Source organism: Lepidochelys kempii, chromosome 11 (genome assembly GCF_965140285.1).
Source record: "Lepidochelys kempii isolate rLepKem1 chromosome 11, rLepKem1.hap1, whole genome shotgun sequence".
Lineage (NCBI taxonomy): Eukaryota > Metazoa > Chordata > Testudines > Cheloniidae > Lepidochelys > Lepidochelys kempii.
Window position 1 is genome coordinate 69,279,489 of NC_136390.1, and position 19,327 is coordinate 69,298,815.

General features: G+C 37.4%; 1 protein-coding gene across 1 annotated transcript in view; it reads right to left on the reverse strand.

The window, feature by feature from the left end:
- Positions 1-19,327, reverse strand: part of RBM44 (RNA binding motif protein 44) — a 44,203-nt gene that overhangs the window by 22,503 nt on the left and 2,373 nt on the right. Inside the window, exons 2-6 of the mRNA XM_073306754.1 lie at positions 5,865-7,540; positions 5,674-5,732; positions 5,025-5,201; positions 2,181-2,367; positions 2,065-2,090 (exon numbers count right to left, since the gene is read on the reverse strand). Of these exons, the coding sequence (XP_073162855.1) occupies positions 2,065-2,090; positions 2,181-2,367; positions 5,025-5,201; positions 5,674-5,732; positions 5,865-7,424 (2,009 nt within the window). The 5' untranslated portion in view covers positions 7,425-7,540. The remainder of the gene's footprint in view (positions 1-2,064; positions 2,091-2,180; positions 2,368-5,024; positions 5,202-5,673; positions 5,733-5,864; positions 7,541-19,327) is intronic.

Below are 19,327 nucleotides of genomic sequence, written 5' to 3' on the forward strand. Positions count from 1 at the left end.
AATTAATCACGATTTAAAAAAGCAACAGAACACCAATAAAGCAATAGAATACCAATTAAAAATTTATTAAATATTTTTGGATATTTTTCTACATTTTCAAATATATCTATTTCAATTACAACACAGAATACAAAGTGCACAGTGCTCATTTTATATTTTTCTTGATTACAAATATTTGCACTGTAAAAATGATAAAACAGTATGTTTCAATTCACCTCATACAAGTACTGCAGTGCAATTTCTTTATCGTTAAACCTACAACTGTAGGTTTTTTTGTTACATAACTGCACTCAAAAACAAACCAGTGTAAAACTTCAGAGCCTACAAGTCCACTTAGTCCTACTTCTTGTTCAGCCAATCACAAAGAGAAACAAGTTTGCTTACATTTATGGGAGATAATGCTGCCCACTTCTTAATTACAATGTCACCTGAAAGTGAGAACAGGCATTTGCATGGCACTGTTGTAGCTGGCGTTGCAAGATATTTACGTGCCAAAGATTCATATACCTCTTCATGCTTTGGCCATTGCTCCAGAGAACATATTTCCATGCTGATGACACTTGTTTAAAAAAAAATGCATTAATTAAATTTGTGACTGAACTCTTTGAGGGAGAATTGTATGTCTCCTGCTCAGTTTTACCCGCATTCCGCCATATATTTCATGTTATAGCAGTCTCGGATGATAACCCAGAACATGTTCATTTTAAGAACACTTTCACTGCAAATCTGACAAAATGCAAAGATACCAATGTGAAATTTTTAAGATAGCCACAGCACTAGATCCAAGATTTAAGAATCTGAAGTGCCTTCCAAAATCTGAGAGGGACGAGGTGTGGATCATGCTTTCAGAAATTTTAAAAGAGCAAGACTCTGATGCGGAAACTACAGAACCCAAACCCCCAAAAAGAAAATCAACCTTTTGCTAGTGGCATCCGACTCAGATGATGAAAATGAACATGCGTTGGTCCGCACTGCTTTGGATTGTTACCAAGCAGAACCCGTCGTCAGAATGAACGCCTGTCCTCTGGAATGGTGGTTGAAGCATCAAGGGACATATGAATCTTTAGCACATCTGGCATGTAAACATCTTGCAACACCGGCTACAACAGTGCTATACAAACACCTGTTCTCATTTTCAAGTGACATTGTAAACAAGAAGTAGGCAGCATTATCTTCTGCAAATATAAACAAACTTATTTATCTGAGCGATTGGCCAAACAAGAAGTAGGACTGAGTGGGCTTGTAGGCGCTAAAGTTTTACGTTGTTTTATTTTTAAAGGCAGGTTTCTTTTGTACATAATTCTACATTTGTAAGTTTGACTTTCATGATAAAGAGATTGCACTACAGTACTTGATTTAGGTGAATTGAAAAATACTATTTCTTTTGTTTTTTACAGTACAAATATTTGTAATCAAAAATATAAAATGAGCACTGTACACTTTGTATTCTGTGTTGTAACTGAAATCAATATATTTGAAAATGTAGAATACAACCACAAATATTTTAAAAATATTTAAATTCTATTATTAACAGCACGATTAATCACGCGATTAATCTTTTCTAAATCGCTTGACAGCCCTATTTGTTACCCATTAGTGCTGCAGACAACTCATCTATGCAACAGTGAACTGGACTCCTTTCAGACTTGCACATTAACAACAGAACTGTCAACTATGTGCTGAATGCAAAAATCTTTATTACTGGTGAATATATGCAAGCCAGAAATAACACAACTTGAATTTAAGATCCCAGATAGAAATTAAATGTTGAATAGTAGGGAAAATACACCTTGTTAATTGTAAATTGATAAAATCAGAACTGAAGGTCATGAGGATACAAACATAGAACTCTACAATACCGTTTGCATACAATTACTTTGCAGAGTAAAACCTCACTCTAAAATAAAATCTCACTGCCAAAAGCGTCAGCCTGCTTTTTCAGCTAAACAGAGTTGAAGTAACAAGTGAAGTTCATACACAAAAAAAACTTACACTATTTATTTTGCGCTCACTTCTGGCCTATACCTTAATCTGAATATATAAATAAAAATTGTAATTACTTACTTATAAAGAAGGTCATCTTTCACTAACTGTCAAGAAAAAAAAGATTTCCCTTAGTTTTTAAATAAAAATATTCCTACTTAAAGCCAAAGAGTAACTTAAAAAAAAACCTACTGTACCTCTGAAGGAACATAGGAAGAAAAGATCGAGAGCAATTTTGACTCTACTGATAATGGGGGCAGTGAATCCAATGGTATACCCAGGACTAATTTTTCTCTCATGCTTTCATACCTAGCCTTCAGTTCTTCAAAAACAGACAACAAAGATGACCCTAGTTCAGTCTTGGCAATGTCACTTTTAAAATTCCTGAAAAAAATATAAAAGAACACTTCAAATACGTAATAGGACATTCCTGTTACATTATTAATACTTCAAGAATTATCAAAAATATGTTATGGTGCCTCAAGATTTTTCATGTCCCTGCACCTCCCCCACCACATACAAAGAAATCTATTATTTCTGATAAATGTTAGCCTGAGCCAGGGGTTCTCAAACTGAGGGTCAGAACCCTTCAGGGGGTCACGAGACTATTACATGGGGGAGTTGTGAGCTGTCAGCCTCCACCCCCAAACACTGCTTTGCCTCCAGTATTTATAATGGTGTTAAATATATAAGAACATGTTTTTAATTTATAAGGGGGTGGGGGTCGCACTCAGAGACTTGCTATGTGAAAGGGGTCACCAGTACAAAAGTTTGAGAACCACTCGCTTAAACCATCTTGGTCTTTTGTGATCTCTAATACCGTTTTATTTGTGACAGGTTTCAGAGTAGCAGCTGTGTTAGTCTGTATCCACAAAAAGAAAAGGAGGACTTGTGGCACCTCAGAGACTAACAAAATTTATCTGAGCATAAGCTTTTGTGAGCTAGTGAGCTGTAGCTCACAAAAGCTTAAGCTCAAATAAATTTGTTAGTCTTTAAGGTGCCACAAGTCCTCCTTTTCGTTTTATTTGTGGACTTTCCTTTTTACAACAATTTCTTTTTTCTATATAGATTCTTGCATCAAAGAGTTATGAGACTCTTTCACTTTGCCCTTTGAAAGAATACTTATTTGTAATTATTTAGAAGTCTTAATAAAAATAATTTTAAAAAATACAGTAGGACAATTTGTTTCCTATTTGTAAATTTGTCTTTTCATCAGTAATCACCACTCCAGAGTTATTTCTGTGTAAGATCCACTCATGGGATCAACTGGAACAGCTGAGTCAAATTTGTTTCCCCAGGGCACAGTAAGTGTATTAAAAGGCTAGATTGAAATATACCTCCCTCAAAGATTATAAATGGATCTTCAATCACTTCAAACAATCCCAAAGAATTCCTCCAGACTGGTGGGCATTTAGTTTAAGAGAATACAATTGAAGATAAAATAGAAAACATTGTTCTATTTTCTTTCATGGTGTATTGACCTGGAGTCTGAAGTGGTTTTGGATGCAATTTAAGATTTTTTTTTTTTTAAAGCAAACTAAAAAATCATAATGACATGTTTCAGAGTAGCAGCCGTGTTAGTCTGTATTCACAAAAAGAAAAGGAGAACTTGTGGCACTTTAGAGAAGTGAGCTGTAGCTTATGCTCAAATAAATTTGTTAGTCTAAGATGCCACAAGTACTCCTTTTCTTTTTTAAAAATCATATTCCATCATGCAGAATCATACTGACCTCCACATGGGTCATTAAATCCACTGCACAGAACTATTATCATTTGAGCTTACGAAGTAACTAGTAGGAACAGGCTGTTGCCCTTTACGTGGACAAACCAGCAAAGGAGGATGAAATGCAAACTTTGCCAGTGGGTTGCAAAACTACTTGCTAGCACAAGACGACTGTGAGGCTCATGAATCATGGGTTTAATTCCAAGTTCTGAAGAGGAAGTGTGATTTAGTGATTATAAACTCTTTTGTCCCTGTCCCAGCCTCACCCCCAGCCTGTCTGACCCTTTTACTCCTAACTATCCTCGGGATCCTGTCCACGTTCCCTCTTTTCTTCTCCCCTACCCCCGCTCCCACTGCTTAATATGAATCTGCACCTATTCATTCTTCCAGCTCCTTTCTCTGTCTCACTTGGCTATTATTTCCCCTGTGCCTCTCTGTTTCTACCCTGGCCCTCACCTTCTGGCATTTGCATCAGGCTGCTTCCTGCTCCTCTGTGCTGTCTGGGCACCAGCAGTGGTACAATGATAGCACAGGAGAAATCCTATTCTAAGTTCCAGTACCTGGCACTAGGGTGGCCACACCAGCTCCTGGAAGGGAGCATGTTCAGTCACTTTACAGAGATTTTCCTGTAAAATTGGTCTTGAAAACAAATGAACTGATTTAGCTGAAATTTTCAAAGTGCACGCACAGCCTGAGGCAAACACCTGTTATGGAAAATTTCAGGCTGAATGGTTCAAGCCTGACAGTGATAAACAACTGAAAACAGGATCTAATAATGGAAAGTGTCAGGCAATCTCAATTATATGCATCACTACCTGTTCCACCTATAATAAAGCAGGCCTATTCAGCAACTAATGCCCTCCAATAGTACTTAAACAAAACACAAAATATTACCGCAGGGATAAAAGTAATGAAAGAATTAGGCCAATTATTACTAACAATTTGAGCTCTGTGCCAAACACCACCATCTTCTGATAGGGTCAAAATATTCTGATGTTTTGGCATTACATGCTAAGAATATGTCTTCAGCAGAACTGATTAACTGGTCCAGTGAGTGTATTTGAATATATATTACAACTACATGTGTACAAGAATACTTTCAGTATTTTTCATAGCAGTGACTAATATTAATTAGATTTGGAATATTTTAATTTCACAAGATACTATCAAATAACTAAGTTATTTGGCTGACACTCAAATGGATTTTAGGAAAGCACTTGCTGTTGCTCTCTTTAAAGAGCAGCTGGATTTCTTAAATTCTAAATTATTGAAGAATATCACATCTGTTTTATTCAAGAGAAATAAAATTAATGCATGCCTGTTAAAACATTCTCTTTCTTCCATAATAAGTCTGTAAATCTTCCAGCAGTGCTGGTGACACATCCAATAGTGAGTTCTTAGAAGCTGCAATTCTGCTTTTATAGCTCTCTGCAGCAGCATCCTACAACAGTTTGATGAATAAGTCTTCTCAGTTTCTTTGCTAAGATGCAACATCCTTTAAAAGGAAAAAAATATTGATTAAGCAAGAGAATATATTTCTTAATTTACTGTATATGTATTATCTTGACATTTGAATAACTTTTAGAAGGTATTTCTGATTACATTATAGATGGAAAACTTAAAACCAGTTAATTCCTACTCTCCAGTAGCCAAATAGGAAAAACAGTACTCCGCGGTGCCAAGCTTTCGCGGGATAGGGAGGCTCGCACATGACACTGATCCCCAACTCAGAAGAGGAAGTGGCACTACAACTCTCGTCATCTTTATGCAGAAAGTGCAGTCATAAAAATGAAATGACGGTCAGCGGCTCTGTTAATTTGTTAATCTTCAGTGCAAGCATTCTAAATAAACATTTACCTTGAATTCTTAATTTGCTTATTCAGAGATTAAACCTGAAAACTATTAAGTAAATTCTACATTTATCACTGAGCATCCATAAATACAAATATTTATAATTTATGACATACCTTTCAGGATTTTCTCTTAAATCTCTGACACTCAACTTATTTTTCAACTCCAAAGGATCCTAGAAACAATCATCATTTAAAGGAAAATAATTATACCATCTGCATTTACTGACACCGAAAGAGTTACAAATATAATTATTTTGTTTTAAAAACTGAGTTTATTTTGAGTTGCTCAGTGAGCTCAAAATTACCTTAATTTGGGAATTCCATTCAGTTGTTGGGATTTCACTGTAGATACAATTTTCCCATGTCTCAGCAAGCCATGAGGCAATCTGCTCCATATTGCCACCTACACATGACAAATCTGTATTGCAGGCAACACTTCTACAGGTCTCAGTCTGCCATTCTTCAGACTTGATTTTGTTCATCATTGTTAACTTTGTGTTGTTTGCTTTAGATACCACAGAAGCATTTGCACTAGTAGCTCTACTTGTAGTGAAACAAGCCCTAAAATCAGAACTTGCATCAACAGTCTGGTTAACTGTAACTTTATTATTACTTGTAGCATTATTCAAGCATGTGAGACACTTGATTTCTGAGTTAGGAAAATCTACTTGATGTCTGGTACTATCACCAGCATACTTATCTATAACTTCCACACAAGACAAATGACCATCTTTCATTGGAATTCTGGGGATTGCAAAAGAAAAATCTGGTTTCCTCTCAACAGTCTTCTGGCTGCAATCACGACAATCAGAATTAAATACAGGCAAAAATGATTCTTCACAACTACAAGAAATTGAATCATCTGCATTTTTGCGAGAAATCTGTGTGGATGTCACAGAAGATCTTTCCCATGGTAATACGCAAGTATTTCCATGGTTCTGCAACATGCTGTTAGTGCTGTGACCATCTTTCATTTTAAAGACTTTTTGTATAGCCATTTGTGATGACGGTGCATCATCACAAAAAGAAACAGCTTTCATCTTTTGTTGATTTTCTGAACTGCTCATGGAGAGTGATTTTTGATAAGCCCTTTCTCTATTCACAACAGTATCACTTTCAAATGAATTTTCACCAAGTATACTATGATATGTATCATCAGTTTGTTCCTCCTCATGATTTTCATATTTCAGGCCTTTGTAATCCATCAGTAACATGGAGTCCTGAGATGTTTTTGAGTATTCTGGTATAGCTGCTTTATTATAGAACTCATCAACAGCACCATAATCTGAGGCAAAAGAACCATCACCTAATTTGCTAACAGGATTTTGCCCACCTATGGCTCCATCACATACAACTTCATAAAGTGGATCTACCAACTCCGGAATTTCTGAATTTTGCATCCTTAGAGTTTTAATTTGCTCAAAATGCATATATGAGGTATTTTGATCAGAATAATCTTGTTCTTCAGCACTGTGATACTCTAGTTGTGAGTCTTCATCTACATCACTCTTGTGTCTGTCGTCACTCTCCTTGTAACTGAAATGTATATTGTTGCAGACCTTTCCCAACATACCAGCTTCACTTTTGTCTTCATATACTTTGGAAATCCTCTCTCTTATTTTATTGTAAGTTTCAAGTTCTGCATCTAGTGATGAACTAAAACAAGCTAAGCTTTCATCTGGAAACTTTAATTCTGAGACATTTATGGAATATGCCTGGCCTGAAACAGAGCAGTTGACACCCTCTGCAAGTTCACGGGACAGAGAATCAACGCAGTCAATTTTATCAGACTTGTCTATTGCATAGGATGGCTCAGTGAAGACTCCTGTTTTACTCTTATCACTGATGTTTTCTCTTTGTTCCATGGTCCAAGTATCAGAGTTGTCACTAGAAGCAATCAGCTCAAACACAGTTTCTTCCAATTCACTTTCACTATAAAATCTTGAAGTCAACGACTTGTTTTTATTTATTGGTTTCTCACCTGATTAAAAATAAGAAGAGAAGTTCAAAATGAATTATAATGCACAAAAATATGTCAATGTATAAAACATTTTGTCAGATAAAATAGAAATGGTATCATGCTGTGATCAACTATATTGTGATAAAGTCAGAGTTGTATGGTGCCTAAAAACAGGCAAAGAGTCCTGTGGCACCTTATAGACTAACAGACGTATTGGAGCATAAGCTTTCATGGGCGAATACCCACTTCGTCAAGTGGGTATTCACCCACGAAAGCTTATGCTCCAGTATGTCTGTTAGTCTATAAGGTGCCACAGGACTCTTTGCCTGTTTTTACAGATCCAGACTAACACGGCTACTCCTCTGATACTCTCTAAAAACAGAAAATTTCACTCAGAAGTCATCAGGTAGACCATGAAAAATCCCCAGAAAGATCTGCTATTTTTAACTTATTTTAAGTATAATGAAAACACATTTTATCTAATATAATTCCAGATGTCCCCACAACCCAGTTAGATGAAACACTGCTCCTTCTCTTATCACACAAGCAAAGGAGGCAAAGTAAACTTTCCATCTTCTCACTTTTCTCACACTTAAAACTTTTTAAGGCCCCGGCTTGACAAAGCCCTGGCTGGAATGATTTAGTTGGGGCTGGACCTGCTTTGAGCAGGGGGTTGGACTAGATGACCTCCCGAGGTCTCTTCCAAACCTAATCTTCTATGATTCTATGAAATATTTATTTCTGAGCTGAACCATCAGTTCTTTTATTGGTATACAGTGAGAAATTTACATCGTACATTACTGAAGTCATGATAACATGCAAATAGTTTTGATACAGTATTGGAGTAAAGTTGTGCCAGAGGAGATGACTTATACCCCAGAAACTATTTTAAATGAGTGGAGCTTGTCTAAAAAAAGGCAGATGGAAGTGAAAGAGTGGAGTCCTATGTCTCCCAAGAACCAGGAATCCTGCAAGTGCTGATGGAAAGCCACCTCCTCATTTGAAGGATGGATATGGTATAATGTCCTACCAGCAATACATCAACTTGGAATGGAACCCCAAACTGTAAGGGGAGGTGGGATAGGTAAGTGGGAATCCTGTGAAAAGTTAACTTCAAAGAAACAAAATTACAAGTAATTTCTTGTTCCTTAAACATACAGTCATCAAAATATTCCAACTTATTACAACTCAAAAGATCAAAACACATCTCAAAATAAAATAATACAATAGGCAGGGGAAAAAACAGCCAGAGACTTTGCTGCAAAGTGGTCAGAGATCAAGAGCACTGGCTGCATCACACCAAATTTCTCTTCATACTGCCTGTACACGGTGTTGTGGTGGGGGCAGTTTCACCTGGGAAGCTGGAATTTGAGAAACCCAAAAATCTTCAGAGCTAAGGGGGAATCTCACCTGTCTCTTGTTAGGAGCACAAACCCAAAGAGAAGATATTCTGTAATTAGGGTGTTTTGTTTATTTATTTACAGTGTCATGAACAAAAACAAGCTTCTTAGAACTTGATTAAAAACTCCTGCAGTAAAAGGATTAATCTCAGAGACAAAAGCCACCCCACACTTCTTTTGAAGAGACACTAAATAGTCCAGTGTGCTTGGAACAGAGCAAGATTAAAGTGGCTATATCGCTGTTTCTTGCTCAATAGGAAACCACTTTAAGTATAATTTTGTCTAACAGATAAATGGCTTACGACACTTATGACAAACTTGCTGTACGTCATCTGAGCTTTGGAAATGTATATTTACCCAGGTGCAAAGATCCATATTGCTACAAGGAATGAATCTGAATCTAGAAGACAGATTTGGCCCTAAGTTCTGAAACAAGCTCTGAAGATAACAGCAAGAAAATGGAAAGTCCACTTGTCACAGCAAGTGAATCTAAATACCAGAATTGGTAAGCAAAAGATAAAGTTATGAGAATGTGAGCTCTGTCCTGCATCAACTTCCTGAAGATTAAAGGAAGAAGAGAGATTGGTGGAACTTTATACAGGAAGTCATGGCTCTCACTGATGAAAAATACCTAGGATTTTGATTGGGTTCAAACAGATCAGAGGACATTATCCTTTGAAACAAAAGAATTCATATTGGCATGCTCCCTATTTGCTGAAAATGCTATTGACTATGGATGTCTTTAGGAAGACACTTTTGTTGTCCATTAGGAACTGGAAAGGCATGAAAGAAAAAAAGGCACAAAAGAGTAGTTCGGATCAACATGTCTTATATAGTTCTGCAGTTTTACACTTCTATAATTGTATTTCATCGTTATTGTTTAGCTTCACAGGAGCTAGAGTGTCATAGCCAAATGCTGATGACTCAAGGAAAGCATCCTCAAGCGCAAAGTAACAAAATAAGGCTTCAAGACAAAAATGTCAAAAACCCAGACAAAAAAGGCTACGATCCCAAAAAGAAACCAAGGTCTTGAGGCAAATCACATAAACCTCATGAAGAAACACTGAAGGAATCCCTAAAGTTCAGAGGTAAAACAAAAGGTGACATGGCACGAACACCAAAACAAAAGGACCGAGGACCTCGAGGCAAGAAATCAAGGCCTTATGACACAAAGCACAGAAGTGCTAAACAAATGCAAAGGAGTGCTGAAAAGCAAGTTCCACACAGCGATGGAATCAAGGGATATAGAATTGGTGTGGGAGCTGAAGAAATGTTCCTGTGGGGAGTTACTTTGCTGAATTATGTCAAAAAAGAACCGTTTTACTGGACAACAACTGGAAGTTCAGTAAGTGCCTGATTAACAATGAGTGGGGAAGTGGTAGCTGACTCACATCTCTAAGAACCCCTTTATGCCCACTGGCAAAGAGCACACAACATACTGCTGTCAGAATATTTAGCTAAACAGTGTCTTGTATGGTATCCTATTAAAACTGGTATGCTGGTCAAGAATATCGTAAGAGCGGTGTATAAAAAGTTATGTATGCGTGCTAGAAATACATTTTGGAGGCAATAACAAACAAGCCTGCCCTAGACAATGGAATGTGGATTTATGGGTATGCCAGGCTTGATTACAAATGACAATTAAAGTAGTACATTTACATACAAGATAAACAAAGCAATCCAGCTAACAAGCAGCAGAGTAAACAGCTTGGTGAGCACACCTGGAGACACACCCCAGCTTGAACCCCAAGAGGTCTTCCTGACTCTTGAGGCAAAGACTTTGGGACATATAAGGGGAGCAAAAAGACATTCTGGTTATCCATCACGTAAGGGACAAAGGGATAGCACCTTCTAATTCTGTGAAAAGCAGATCCTTGTATTGGAAGGGCTGGAGTTGCTGATAGCTTGATGTAAGAGAGAAACTGTTTTAGGCAAAGATATAGCTTGTTAGGATTACATTTCAGTCACTTGAAGGTGTGTTTTTTGTTTGTAATCTTTTCTCTCCTTTTTATTCTTGCTTGGTATCACTTAAATCTGTGTTCTTTATTAATAAACTTATTCTTGTTTTATTACAAAACCATCTCATTGCTGTATATTAAAGTCAAGTGTGGGACCTCAGCAAAACCGACACACTGTGGTGTGCACTCTCTCTTTGGAGGCAATAAACTTAATTTGTGAGTGCTGAGGGAGAGGAACCAGACACTGCAGGTAGACATCTCTGCGGAACTTGCGTTCACTGATTATTACCTGAAAGGTAAGGTTAAGACTGGTAGAGTCTCAAGGAGTTTGCTGGTGTGGCAGTGAGTTAACACACAGTTTAAGCTCCAGCAAAGCTCACTCTTGCTGAGGCAAAGTAGTAACACAGTGGCATATGATTCTGGGTACCCTGAGGAGAATGTCATGCACTACCTTCGGGGCCAAAAAGCTTAAGTTCTACCCATTTTGCAAAAGTTCGCTGAGACTCAAGAGTAAAAATCCTGCACAAACAGTAACTTCAGAGAAAGTAATAATTTGGAAACTTTCTAACAACAATGCTTTCTAATGGGAAACGAAATCCATTCCCTTCTAAGTTTCCCTCTGCTGGGAATTAAAGACGCTACCTCTAACTGATAAAGAAAACAGCCTTAACACTGAACAAACAATGAAACAGTGATAGGTAATTATTATAACAAGCTTGCAGATGTACATATTTTTATTTAGTGAACTGTTATTTGGATAGCTTTTTTTTTTTTAAACTAATCACTTCAGTTGTGCTTTAATTTTTTTGGTGAAAACATTAAGTTTGAATTTCCTGATTTCTGTGTAGTTAAAAATCTCAACATAAACATGGATTATTGCATTTACAAACTGGTTTTATTAGAATTTCCTCTTTTTGTGGTTTTACACACAACTTATCATGGTGTTACTATGGGCTAGTGACAGGTTTCAGAGTAGCAGCCATGTTAGTCTGTATCCGCAAAAAGAAAAGGAGGACTTGTGGCACATTCGAGACTAACAAATTTATTTGAGCATAAGCTTTTGTGAGCTACAGCTCACTCACGAAAGCTTATGCTCAAATAAATTTGTTAGTCTCTAAGGTGCCACAAGTCCTCCTTTTCTTTTTATAGGCTAGTGAGTTTTTCTTTTTACTTATGCCCTCTAAGAGCAAAGAAAGGAGCAGAAATCAAACTCGATTCTTCTAGTAGTACTGCAAATTACTACTAGGCTAGAAGTAGAGCCCTGCGTGGAAATAAATTGGTATCTACTGAACCGCAGGGCTCTCTCAGGAACCGTAATGGTGAAAGGAGCAGAACTTGGGGCCGCCGCTCCTGGGAGCCAGTGCCCCGAGCCAGCAGCTCCTCCAGTGCATCTGTACCGCCCCCAGCCTGGCCCCCAGTCCTTCCACGCAGCTGTGTCACCTGTCTGGGGTCTGTAAAGCCTCACCAGAGGACAGGGCTAGGGGTGGTACAGCCGGAGGAGCTTCCAACCCAGGGCACTGGGAGTGGTGGCCCCACTTTCTGCTCCTTTCGCTGCTGCGGTTCCCGGGAGAGCCCTGCAGTTCAGCAGATACCGATTTCTATCTGTGGATATCCGCATCTGCGCATATAAATTTGTATCCATGCAGGGCTCTCGCCACAAGGTGTTTTTATAACACCAGACAAAAACCAAGCCAGCAAAACAAGCCATTTCAAAATAAAGTCCTGTTTAAAAAAATTATTCTGTAGCATTAAGAACAGGCATTGTATCAAGAAACGGATTTGAGATTTTACTAGACATCTAGTAAGCAGAGAGCTATACCCATCAGGTGAATGAGGAGGGGTTGGAGGAAAGAAGAGGAAGGACACCAAGTGGTCCAGCGACAACAGCTTACATGCTTTGGCCGCAGTGCTTAGCTTTCACATACAACAAGAATGAAACTGAAATGATTGACCATTTCACTACTACACAGAGGATTCCGAGTAGCTTAAGTCAAACTGACTAAAGTTGTTAATTTTAGTTGCTGCTGCTCAGGGTTGGACTACATGACCTCCTGAGGTCCCCTCCAACCCTGATATTCTATGATATTCTATGAAAGCCATAAGCAATGACAAAAACACCAGAGATGTCTTCAGATTCAGGAACTCAGCACTACACAAATTTACATTAGGTTAATATTTGTAGGGTTACCATGGCAACTATAATGGCTACAAACTTTATTTAATGAAAGCGTAAATTATGTGGAAATTGTCACAGTGGAATGGAGTTTTCAAACTCCAACCAAGAAATAAAGCACAAACTCCAGGAAGGGTGATAATCTAACTTACACATCATCTATCCAATGTCATAATATTCTTAAAGGGTAAAATCAAATAAGATTAGGCCTATTTGACCAGTAAGGCCATCTACTTTCAAACACTGCTCCTTCATTTGTAGCTATTACTTCAATAATTTACTCATCCCAGGATGCAACAGTACATCTACAATATAATTTGAATTTCTAGGAAATCAGTTAAAAATTTTATAAACTGGTACATACATACAAGTTGAAGACTGAAGGACAGTAACTATTGCAGCATCAAGGTGATGCTGAGCTATATGCACTCTAAGCTAGGTCTACACTTCGCATCTTTTAGTAACACAGCTGTGTCACTACAGCCATGCGGCTAAAAGGCACACACTGTAGCTGCTGTTTGTCAGCTCTCCTGCCAACAAAAATCTTCCACCCCCAATGGCAGGAGCGGCGCTTGTCGTTGGCAAAACTTGTTTCTTTCAGGATGTGTGTGTGTGTTTTCAAAAAAAGAAAAGGAGTACTTGTGGCACCTTAGAGACTAACCAATTTATTTGAGCATAAGCTTTCGTGAGCTACAGCTCACTTCATCGGATGCATACTGTGGAAACTGCAGAAGACATTATATACACAGAGACCATGAAACAATACCTCCTCCCACCCCACTCTCCTGCTGGTAATAGCTTATCTAAAGTGATCACTCTCCTTACAATGTGTATGATAATCAAGTTGGGCCATTTCCAGCACAAATCCAGGTTTTCTCACCCTCCGCCCCCCCCCCCCCCCCCCCACACACACACAAACTCACTCTCCTGCTGGTAATAGCCCATCCAAAGGGACCACTCTCTTTACAATGTGTATGATAATCAAGGTGGGCCATTTCCAGCACAAATCCAGGTTCTCACCCCCCCCCCCTTTTTCCAAAAACCACACACACAAACTCACTCTCCTGCTGGTAATAGTTCATCCAAAGTGACCACTCTCCCTACAATGTGCATGATAATCAAGGCGATGCATCCGATGAAGTGAGCTGTAGCTCACGAAAGCTTATGCGCAAATAAATTGGTTAGCCTCTAAGGTGCCACAAGTATTCCTTTTCTTTTTGCGAATACAGACTAACACGGCTGTTACTCTGAAACCTGTGTGTGTTTTAACACCTCTGAAAGACAAAAGTTTTGTCATTCAGTTGCCAGTGTAGACATAGCCTAAGTAAAAGATCCTGATTAACAGACACATACAAAGATGCTCTGCACCCTATTTTATCTGTATAAGATACTTACATGGATTGCATTATCATAACATCTGAGTACATCATAGTCTTGAATGTATTTTTCCTCTCATCAGTTCTGCGAGGTAAGGAAGTACTATTATTCCATTTTAAGATGGGAAACTGAAGCACAGAGAAACTAAAGACTTGTCTACATGAACAATTAGTTCATGGCAAGCTGGGATGTGAATCTACTCTGCACCTTATCCTGCATCAGGTTAACTGTCCATGTGTATCTTTCTGAGAAACATTAACCGTTTGTTAATATGTTTTGACTCCATTCTCTTTGAAACAGAACTGACCAAAGCGCTTTAACAAACTGTTAATACACATGAGCAGGGTGTCATTTACATTTAGTCCATGGCAGGCTAGTATGGGGTAGATTCACACTCCAGCTTGCCCTGAACGAAACATTCCTGTAGACAAGCCCTAAGTGACTTGTCCAAAGGTACACAGGAAGTCTGTGGTAGATCAGGGAAACAAACCTGGATCTCTCAAGCGAAGTTCCTAACTACATGACCACTCTTCCGTTTTTAAATATCCAGATCATCATTATTACAAAACCAGATTTTCCTCAGACACTGCCAAGTGTGCATATATCACACATACATTCCTCATTCAGGATTATATATAGACCAAGTTTAAAGGTTTAAAATAAAAAAAACCTGTAACAGCTTAAAAATGTTCTCTCCCTTGTTCATGACAGAACAACCTCAAAACTGAATGATTAGATTTTCTAGCATTCAGAACTAAAAGAAAGCATAAGAAATTTCAGTCCTAAGTATTATAAATTGAGAAATTTCTCAATTTCTAAAGCAAGTAAAAATAGAGATACAGAATGGAAGTGCCATGTTAACTTTTATCTTGCTGTGGTAATTTTATATACATTCCAGATTTAATCTATCCACCCAATTAACCTCAATTTCACAACATATGAGCCAAAAGTCCAATCTAATTTTACTGCATGTGAAAAAATTCAAATAGTGTAACTCACCTATAAGACAAGACCAGAAAGTCCAGGAAAACATTATGAGTCTGTAACAGTATCCATTTAACTCAGTTATTTGTAAACACCATTAACTTCAATTTGATTTTATTGAAACAAGACACTATCACAGCAACTGGGCTCCTAACAATTTTTTTAAAAATACAAAATTAAAGCAATACCAACTGTACAGGATAGCCACGCCCCACCATTTTCATGGTAAAATTTACATTTATTTTACTCAAAGAATTGATTCCCTACAATATCATATCTTAATTCAAAGCCTCAGTTAAAGGCTCGCCAGACAAAGGAGACAGCATTGTGTCCTGCAGCCAATCTCTGGGTCTAAAACTGCCAAAAGAAGTGCATTTCTCCTCTACAGAAAATACCCTGCTGACAGTCCTAAAAAGTTTTATCCCAAGAACCAATATCAGAAGCAACTCAGCTGATTTTGGCAGATCAAAGCAAAGCATATTGCAGTACACAGACAGGTGTAAAGTTTTTCCAAAAACTGAACAGTTAATCTTTCATTTTAACAATTATTCTTCCATACAACTTCAAGTTATGGATTCTTGACATTTGTATCTATACTCATGTAATGCTATAAATGTTGATCTTCAGCATGAAGCCTAAAAATACTTTTTCAAAAGAGAAATAAAATATTAATATTTCAAATATGGTATCGTTTCACTTGTCAGAGTGGCAGCTAACTGACGTACATTTTTTTGTCTTGTCTGATTTGCCAATCTCAAATACCGTATATTTAATATGTACTACATAAACAGTTATTTTGCAGCATAGAAAAAAAGATTTTTCCTAATGTGGTCCCAATCCTGCATGCAGTTCATGCACAGGGAACTGATTTCTGGTTACAATAATATATTTATTATAAAATCCCACAATATATTTCATATTGCCTTAAACAGGTTTTGAATATAACATGTTTGTTTTTATGGAGATTCTCAAAACACTACTGTATAGAGATATTACTAACCTAATGAAAGCAGAACTAACTCACCTGGCGTTTTAGAAAAAGTATTATGATTCTCTAGAACATGTATTCCAGAAGCATTCATTGCAGTAGTACTAGTTCTCCAGTAATGACATCTCGTTGCCCCAGGAGTAAGAGCAACTGGTTGGACAGAGGGCAATAATACATAGGGGTTTGATATCAGAGGATTGGAGAGTGGTTCAAATATAGTGAACTGAGCAGTTGTTCCCGGATGAAAATATAAAGGGGGTGCTGAGTAAGTGATTCCCTCAGAAATAGCAGGCCTTACAGACAACACCGGCACTATTGGTGAAATTTCATTAAAATAAGATGGACATGACATGATTTAAGATTTGTGGCATTTAGTCCACACATGTGACCTGGTGACAGTATGCCAAAAACAGCTATATGCACAATGAATCCTGAAATGCAAACAAAAAATTAGTAAAATTTAGTAAAGTTAAAAACACTGGATTAAAGAAACTCAGTCACAAAACTCCCATGTTCTACTCAAACTTGCACCATATTACTTCTTGCTCATTTACATGTTTATGGGAGTAAAACATCATTGTTAATATCTAGTAATTAGAAACACCCAGCTTTGACACAAAAAACAAGAAAGGGTATAGTATCTGACAACTGAGGTGACAAAGGGAAAAGGTGTGGGCAGATTTCTGCACTGACAAAGGCTATCTATTTCTCCATCTTACTGATTTTTTGTTTACTGTATGATATCATTTCTTCAGTACTATTTCCTAAGGAAATAATGAATATATTTTGCTTACTAAAGTAAGGCTGTTATTGGTAACTGTTATTCCCCAAGAAATACAACCACTACCCAAATACAGAAACTTGAGCACACAAATGATGCCACACGTTCCTTTTTACTCTATATGATGCATCCATTGGAAAATTAACAGCATTATCAACAAACATTTTTGTGGGATTTCTGACCATTTTTCTTTTTTCGTATATTAATCTATTGTATTCATCTACTGTATTTTCAATCAACTATCAGAGAGACCTCGTCTGATAAATGCATAAGGCAAATAGCAAACTTCATACTGCTCAATCCGTTTGATCGCCCACCCATTAGCTCATTTCAATATGAAATATTTACACAATAAATTCAGAGAACTTCATTAACATAATGTTATGGTCGAGATTTTAAATATGGAAAGTCATGAAATTCTGTGTTATGTTTTCCAATGCAATCATTTCTCAGCCACCTTGAACATAATGGCCCCAATTCAGCGCATTTTAAACAGGAGTACAACTTATTACCCACTCACAAAACTGTTAAATTTTGTCCATCAACTTTAATGTCTTAATTTTAGGGCTTAGTTAAATTTACAGGTAAGGACTAGTAGGTAATATCTACCAATTCTAATACTTCAGGCTTTTCTGACTAGCACACTGGAAACAGTAAAATCATAGGAATGGAAAATAAATCATTTCCCCCATCCTCAGGACAGTAACGCAAAATCAAATTTAAAAGATTAACACAAAAAAGCAGGATTTGAAGGCAAATCTCTCATCCTGCATTAATGGGATCTACAAAAAAGCGAATTTATCTCTGAGATTTAAAAAAAATATTACTTTGAATTTCAGTGTTTTCTACTAACTCACTACATAACTAGCAAACTAATATGTTCAAATATTATGTGAACATGCAAACGTACACTAGAATATATTTCAAATGAAAATCCAAGCCTTAAATTAAATCTGAGCTACCAGTATAGCAGTGATAATGTAAAAATGGAAGAGGGAAATGTCTTTCTATTACTTAATCCTCTGAAAACCTGTGCTGCAACATCAGCTGTTGAGTCTCAGAAGGCTAGATCCCTGCTCGCTACTTTGATGACTATACATTTGTTGCAGCAACTGCAGAGGTTCAGGATGGAAAAAGACATCTGAAAATACAGGAAAAGATCCATGATGAAGAATCTGCCTTAGGACATGCCTAACACGGAGACTACATGCATGGTAAATGTAAATGGGGATGTAAATCTACAATGCTTTCACCTGCCATGTGCTAAATTGCTCCTATGAATTAAAAGTTCTGTGGTGCCCATAACATACTGGTGTTTCAAACATACCAATATTAAGGCCATGATCCTGCTACTTGTTGAGTGGACAGACCAACTGATTTCAGTGAAGCTCCACATGGGCGGAGCAGTCTGCCTGTGTAGAGTGAATCACAGGATCAAGGTCTAACTACCCATTTCCAATATTTTATGCTGTGGACAGTGTTGCCTTTAGATATAAGACCTTCTATCAAGCCCTTCTGAAAAACACAGGGAAAAGGCAACTCAAAAAGTTTTGAAAAATCTGATATTTGGAATATTTGGGAAAATCTAAATGGCAACTGTCAGAAAGTCTCTCCTTCTGACATGGAAACCTTTTTAACATACGTAAATACTATGTATGTGCTTAACAATACATTTAGTCCCCCACTGCACTTCCAGAGAACTGCAAGTTTTCCAGATGTTTAAAGAAATCTCTTAATACTCCCGAAGTTTTTTTTTTTTAAATGAGTAATGTACAAGACACTGGATAGCTCTGATGTGTGCAGCAAACCGCCCCCCCCCTTCAACAAACAAAAAGCTGAAAACCCAAGCAACAAAACCGCAATTAATCTGAAGCATACAATGCACAACTTTTCTACATAATCAAAGAAATCACAAGTGCCCATCTTACTTCATGCTTCCTAAATTCAGTCCACTCAGCTTTCTACATATGACATTCACATCATCCCCGCTGTTTCAACAAGCTGTTCAATATGTCCTAGTTACCGTAATGTTTAGTGTTTCATAGTGCTGTTTAACAGTTATTAACGCCAAAGAGATTTAATTTTGAAGATTGAGATTCTCCAAATATTTGTCTCAAAACAATTATTTTACATACAGGAACATATTT